This window comes from Durio zibethinus, chromosome 12 (genome assembly GCF_047325235.1).
Source record: "Durio zibethinus cultivar Kanyao isolate XHJ-2024 chromosome 12, ASM4732523v1, whole genome shotgun sequence".
Taxonomy (NCBI): domain Eukaryota; kingdom Viridiplantae; phylum Streptophyta; class Magnoliopsida; order Malvales; family Malvaceae; genus Durio; species Durio zibethinus.
In genome coordinates this window covers 20,344,980-20,351,737 of record NC_143173.1, presented here as the reverse complement: position 1 = coordinate 20,351,737, position 6,758 = coordinate 20,344,980, and the positions used below count along the sequence as shown (strand labels likewise).

The 6,758-nt window shown below is 32.2% G+C and overlaps 1 protein-coding gene across 2 annotated transcripts; it reads left to right on the top strand.

Moving 5' to 3' along the window:
* The first annotated feature begins 880 nt into the window (after positions 1-880).
* Positions 881-5,487, top strand: NQR (NADPH:quinone oxidoreductase). 2 transcript variants are annotated; one of them, XM_022892544.2, is made up of 4 exons: positions 881-1,239; positions 1,342-1,533; positions 3,097-3,390; positions 4,820-5,487. In XM_022892544.2, the coding sequence occupies exons 1-4, from the start codon at positions 1,143-1,145 to the stop codon at positions 5,209-5,211; spliced, it is 975 nt and encodes a 324-aa protein (XP_022748279.2). In that variant the 5' UTR covers positions 881-1,142; the 3' UTR covers positions 5,212-5,487. The 2 variants fall into 2 exon arrangements, with proteins under 2 accessions (XP_022748279.2, XP_089597215.1); XM_089741089.1 differs by lacking the exon at positions 4,820-5,487 and having other exon boundaries at positions 3,097-3,401.
* Positions 5,488-6,758: the final 1,271 nt, after the last annotated feature.

Below are 6,758 nucleotides of genomic sequence, written 5' to 3'. Positions count from 1 at the left end.
TATTCTTATTAAATTTAAAAATTTTTGGTAAATTTAAAAAAAAATTTAAATATTTAAAATTTTTTAAAAATATTTTGAATTTTCTAAAAATTTTTTAGTTTTTTTAAATTTTTTATTATTTTAAAATTTTTAGAACTTTTTTGAATTTTTTGAATTTAAAAAAAATAAATTTTTTAATATTTTTGAGAATTTTTAAGTAGGTTTTGAATTTTTTAGAATTTGTTTAGAATTTTCTTATATTTTTAGAATTTTTTATAAGGTTTTTAAATTAAAATTTTTAAAAAGTTTTGAATATTTTAAAATTTTTAAGAATTTTCTAAAATTTGTTAGAATTTTTAAAAATTTTTAATATTTTTAAGAATTTTTTTTAATATATTTTTTTATGCTCACGTAACAATGATCATGTGACATTAACTGAATTTTGTTGATACGTGTCAGTATCTTATCATATATTAATGTCACATTAATAAAGTTAAGTAATGGTGTTAGTCTAAAATATCAATATAATAATGATTTAAAAATCAAATATCAATGTTACAAAAAAATTTCTAAATACCAATATAAAAAATTTTAAAATTTAATAGCCAAATATTTATTTAATCATTTTTCTTAAAATTTCAATATCAAACTCTCTATAAATAGGTCTATTTCTAATAAATTATAAAATATATTGAATATAAAACTCCGAAAATTTATTTAAAAAATAATTAAATAAATCCACTTTAAAAAATAAAAAATATATAAAATGCAAAATTTGGAGTACAATTAAAAGCAACCAAATTCTTATTGTTTCACTCCGAGTCTAATTGCTGGCAAACTCAAAGGCAAACTCCTTTTTATGTTGCCATCATATATCGTCAATTGCCAAAGGCTCAAATTTAATACCTCACTTTGAAAAAAAAAAGAAAAGAAAAAAGCCCCATTCTAAGCATTTACTCCTCCCCGCTCTGTTGTTGTATCACTCGGCCACCAATTATTGCAATCACACGGTCACAAATCTCACCACCCACCAACCCAAACTGATAAAAGAGTTTGCAGCTTTCTACCGCATTTGATTATTTCCTCTCTCACACCCTTAGGCCCCTCTTTATAGTGACACAAGTGAAACTGAGAACAGGATAGTTTTTTTAGATTAGAAAGCAATGGAAGCAGTCATAGCAGCAAAACCAGTGATCAAAGTTGCTGCCCTTTGTGGGTCTTTAAGGAAAGGCTCTTACAACAGAGGTTTACTTCGTACTGGTAATGCTTCTGCTAAACAGTCAAGCCTGAGTTGTTTGAATTTGGTCTTTTTTTTTTTTCGTGTTTGGTTTCTGGGAATGTTGATTTGTCTTTGCGTTTCAGCTTTGGAGATATGCAAGGAGTCTATTAATGGGATTCAGATGGAGTACATAGACATATCACCACTTCCCATGCTCAACACCGATCTTGAGGTTGATGGGAAGTATCCGCCTGTTGTTGAGGCTTTCAGGCAGCAGATTTTAGAGGCTGATAGCATCCTCTTTGCTTCCCCTGAGTACAACTACTCTGTTACTGGTAGTATCTTATCCCAAAGCTTTCTCCTTGTATTGTTCTGTATTTCTTTGGTACAATATTTTTGGTGTTTATTTATTTATATTTTCTATAAGTTATAGATTTTGTACACTGCCAATCAATTACAATCTTGTTAACAATTTTAATGTCATCATTGTAAATGTTGATTTTGATGAGTTGTAGCAACTTTTTTTATAAACTATCAGTAAATTAAAATAGTTTGACATTCCATCAAAATTCATATCTCTGTCTAAAAATCTTAATTTGACAAGGTGGAGGAACTGTGAGTTAATGAGGGTGTATTAAAATCTAAAGTTGTAGGTGCCTTTTTTTTTTATTTGAAAATATGGTACTTGTAAGGTGGGGTGATTGTGATTCAGCCACCCTTAAGAAGTGGCATCCAGCTGAGATTCAAATTCCAGCAATAGCAATCCATTCCCCTATCCCTAGACTATGGCATCCACTTAAAAAAAAAAAAAAGGTAGGGTGATTGTTGATTTAAGTCATAGGTAAGAGAAAGGCAAAAATTCTTTGACTCTAACAAGTAACAAAGTTTAATTCTCCTTAGCTGAAGTTGTAAAGGGTGAAAAGTTAGTATTTCTTGTGTTCGCAAGGGATCTCTGTGGTTTTACACACAATAGATTCAATACATATAGAATGTCATCATTCGATATGCTTTTGATTAAGAAAGAAATAAGAAATGTCAGTAGAAAATTGTGTGATTAAGGAAAGCCATTTCAGATGCTTGTTTTCTCCTATATATGTGTGATTCATGGCTACATTATTGCTTTTTTTTTTGTATGAGTGCAATTCAAAGCTAAAGTACTGTCAAAGATTTTAGTATATATGATATAACCCAAAGTTGCCTCATGTCAGGGGTGTGCATTGTTCAGATAAAACCAGCTTAATGGATTAAAGTGTGTAATTTCAGTTTCTGAAAATATTTTTTATGATTTTTTTTTTTTTCGTTTTTGGTTATTCTAATCTTTGAAAAGCTTTTAAAGATGAAATACCCATATGTGCACATGCATACTGAAAATACTGTGACTGAAAAAATTTGGTTGGTTTGGTTTTGAGTCCCTTGTTAAATTCACTTTGGAGGTTTAATGAGTTTGATTACAGCTAAACTTGGACTAATATTGGACATAGAAAGAAACAAAAAAAACTTGATCTATTAAAGGGATGATTAATATTCAAATGGCAATATAGACACCCTAAAACTGCATTCTTTGCTTTTGAAGAATTTTGATTAAACATATGCCTTTTGAGGCTTTTGTAGTCAGGTAGTTCAAAACTAGTTTATACTGCAAATTGAGACAAGGCTACCACCTTGCTACGTAAGAGTACTTAGGTACTTTTCTCATGTGTAAGGTCTACACTCTAAATGTCAGATTTTCAATAAGGTAGATGGTGTAGTAGGATCTCTCACTTTTGGATTCCATCGCATTAACTTAGATACATGTTTATTAAACTGGTTTGACCTTTTTTAAGTCTAGTATTCAGCATTGAAGATTTTACATATCTACACCATCCTGTTCACATTTATTATTATCTGCACTATACCAGGACCTCTGAAGAATGCGATCGACTGGGCTTCTAGACCACCAAATGTTTGGGCTGACAAAGCTGCTGCCATTATTAGCGCTGCAGGAAGCTTAGGTGGCGCGCGGTCACAGTATCATCTTCGCCAAATTGGGGTTTATCTTGATCTTCATTTTATCAATAAGCCCGAGTTTTTCTTGAATGCATTTCAGCCTCCAGCAAAGTTTGATGGTGATGGCAACCTTATTGACCCAGCATCCAAGCAGAGAATTGAGGAAGTTCTTCATGCATTGCAAGCATTTACCCTGCGACTACAAGGTAAGTGCTGAGTAAGCTACTCACTCAGGCTTTTGTCAATTGTTTTATTTTTGCTGTGATGGATAAGAATTTTCTGTTTGAAAATGTAATTTTGTTTTTGTTTAGATTTTCTTGAGTAACATGGCAGGGCAGCTCAAACCTTGTAATTCTGGTTCACTTTATGAACTAATAATGCATGTGCTACTTAGACAAAAAAAAAAAAAAAAAAAACACAGTAATAGTAATAATATGCATCTGACAGTCCACTGCCTTGCAAACAGCTACTTCATTATGCAAAGATAGACATTACCTGCAAAGATGTTGAACTGGTTATTCCTTATGCACCAATTATGGCTCTATGAACATACAGATTATATGTAGTCATACAGTCTTCCAGAATAATGCCAGTTATTTCTAAGCAGTTTTGAGCAAGAAAGTTGTCCTTGTTTACTAGGTTTTCTGAGACAGTTTGTCACTTGTCTAGTTTCTTGCTTTCATACTCATCTTTTTGCTTGAAAGATAATGGAGAAAAAAATTCTCACTTGAATTTGTGATGAATGTAATGATGTTCAATTTTTAAAATATTTGTCTAGACACAAAAATTGCCCTTCCAAAAATTTGTCTGTAACTTTGTTTCTTTCTGGTTATTAAGAATGTATGTACTTGTTCTCAAACCTTACTTGAATCTAAGCAGGGAAGAGAGTTGGAAATTATTCGATCTTAAGTAACTTTATGAATATTAGGAAAATGTAAGGTAGGAACAACATCGTCCATATTTCATCTGAATGGTCACCTGTGCATCGGAGAGTGAGTGTGCTTAAAATTAGCTGCTATTCGAGTCCTCAACTGTTGGATCCTGTTTGTTGCTGTAGTGCACTGGCTATTTTGGAGAATGCATATTTCTAATTTGATTTGGCTCGTTTTTAAATTAGCTTGTATATTAACTATTCAAACCTGCCAACTTGAAGTTGTGGCCCAGCTCCAGCCCTTGTTAAAGACATAATATTCTCAGTTATAAAAGATGCCATTCTTTTGTAACTACTTTTATTTTCTAGAATTTCATCAAACTGTCTTCTCTGCTCTCTTCTAATGGGAGGGAAAGTATTTCCAAACTATGTTCCTCAATCTGTTACAAAATCTGGTTAAAACTTAGAACTACTGACTGCAGTAAGTGACGGATCCAGGATTATTTTCCAGTGTGTCCACTTATATAATATATAATATATAAAAATGGTGTCCAGGGAAAATTTTTTCTACAAATTTTCTTCTTTTTCAATGTGGGTCCGCCCCTGCTGCAGTACAGTTCCTGGTAGAGCAATCTGACCTAGACAAAAGCACTTAAGAAGTGAAGATTATGCTTATGCATTTACTCCCAATTTTCAGTTTCTAAGGCAAGATCTATTAAGGGTTCTTTCACTTGTTAATTGGCCTCTTTAATCTGTTGATGTAGGTTGCAGTTCTAATCTCTCAACAATATCGGATTTCCCAAGGCAGAGTGACAGAGTATCTGAGAAAGGACCTGCCTTAACACCATTCACCAAAGAAAATCTTGGGCAAAGATTCCATGCTAGCACAGAATACAAGCTTAGAAGAACCTCTGAATCTTATGATTGGTATGATTTGGAAACCCGCAACAATGAAAGAAGAGAGCATTTCAAGCTTAAGAATAAAAAGTACAATCATAATGTTAGGGAAAGGATGTACAAAATGGCATTGGTTGCGTCTTGGGTGTTTTTCCTGATTGCATTCATGCTCAGTTATTGGGTTAAGAATGTTGAGGATGCTTGCTGCAAGAGAAATGTGTTTGGCAGGAGCCTTGATCTCTGGGTGGCCGAAGGTTAAATTGCTTCAACTAGTCTGAACGGAAAAACTGCTATGCACAGTCACAGTTGTAGGCTCTTGGGCGTTTATGCATGCTATGTAAAAGCATGCATAAAAGCATTGCCAGAATGAAATTTAGCTATGTTATTGAAACAGACTGGAAGTGCTAGTGTGGTTAAGTAGACATGCTGTTGTATATGGTGTTGTGCTTCTGTCGCTCTGTCTGGAAATGTACAACTCCATTAATAACAGTTTTATCAGAAGATTAAGGAAGCTAATTGCTTTCTGTTTGCTTCACCTGATTAAAATTACTCTGTTTCTGTTTGCTTATCCTCTTTCATTTCTTCATAAGCGGTATTATTGAACCAGACAAAGCAACAAGCAATGAAACCAAAAACTTCTTTTATCAACACAAGTTTTTGATTTCGGATACGGGTTTTGTTCCTAAGATATTTTGTGGTAAGATTTATACTTTGTTCATTAATTAATTAGAAGGATCTTACTAATCTTAGAAAGATTTTGCATGAAATGCGTAGGGAGTGTGCACTGAAAAAGTGTACCATTTGTGTTTAATTACATCACAGTTATTAGTCCTGAATGTTATAGTGTTTGATTGAATAGCATGAATTAGAGATATTTCTTCTGCATGTTCATTTTAAATCCTTCTTTTTCATACCCCCAGCTATGAAGAATGCACTTGATTAGACATCATGTTCACCAAATGTTTGGGATGCTTCTATTATAAGCGCAGGTGGAAGTTTTGATGGAAGACGAATACAGTTTCATCTTCACCAAATCAGGGCTTATCTTGATCTTCATTACAATTAAATTAATAAACAATAGTTTTCTTGAAAGAATATGAGCCTCCTGCAAAGTTGGAAAGCAATGGCAGCTTGATTGATGAATAGGTCGATGGCTGCATGAATCAATTGAATTAAGTTTTGAATTTTTGCTTTCATTCGGGTTATCAGGCACAAATGCACTTTCTTTGTTTGTTAGGAGCAACCAACTCATTAATCTTTGATGCTTCAAGTGCGTTGACAGCCTTTTCAATGTGAAGACTTCACTATACTCTGATCCCTTCCATTTTTCTTTTCAATATAAGAAAATGTTCTTTCAGGATTGAGGGATGAAAGACTTGAAGCCAACCGTTGTGCTAGTTTAGTACTTGGGCTTGTCCATAAAGGATGAGAATATGGACTGCAGAAGTCTGAAAAACATTAACTGAAACTGAACTGAGATATCCACCAAAAGTTTATTCCATTGATTAGAGTTCAATGAAAAAAATGGCATTTTTCAATGCAGTAAATATGTTCTCACCAAACTCTCAAATAGAGACTTATTCGATTATTTCGAAGAAATTTTTTATTAAAGCGTCATTGACTTTGCATCGTTACTATCAAAATTTTAATCTATTTCATAAAATAAAGAAACTATTTGTATGTTTTTTTATTTGAAATTAAAGTTAGATTTAAAATTTAAAATATGATATAATGATAAATATAAATATGATATATAAAAATAAAATGATATGATTTAAAATTTTAATAATTATTATAAATAAATTT

What these genes read in the sequence shown, in the direction of transcription:
- NQR (XM_022892544.2), top strand. Translation starts at nt 1,143, where the DNA reads ATGGAAGCAGTCATAGCAGCAAAACCAGTGATCAAAGTTGCTGCCCTT. An exon ending in CAGAGGTTTACTTCGTACTG is followed by an intron (nt 1,240 to 1,341) that starts GTAATGCTTCTG and finishes TTTGCGTTTCAG; the next exon opens with CTTTGGAGATATGCAAGGAG. An exon ending in GTACAACTACTCTGTTACTG is followed by an intron (nt 1,534 to 3,096) that starts GTAGTATCTTAT and finishes GCACTATACCAG; the next exon opens with GACCTCTGAAGAATGCGATC.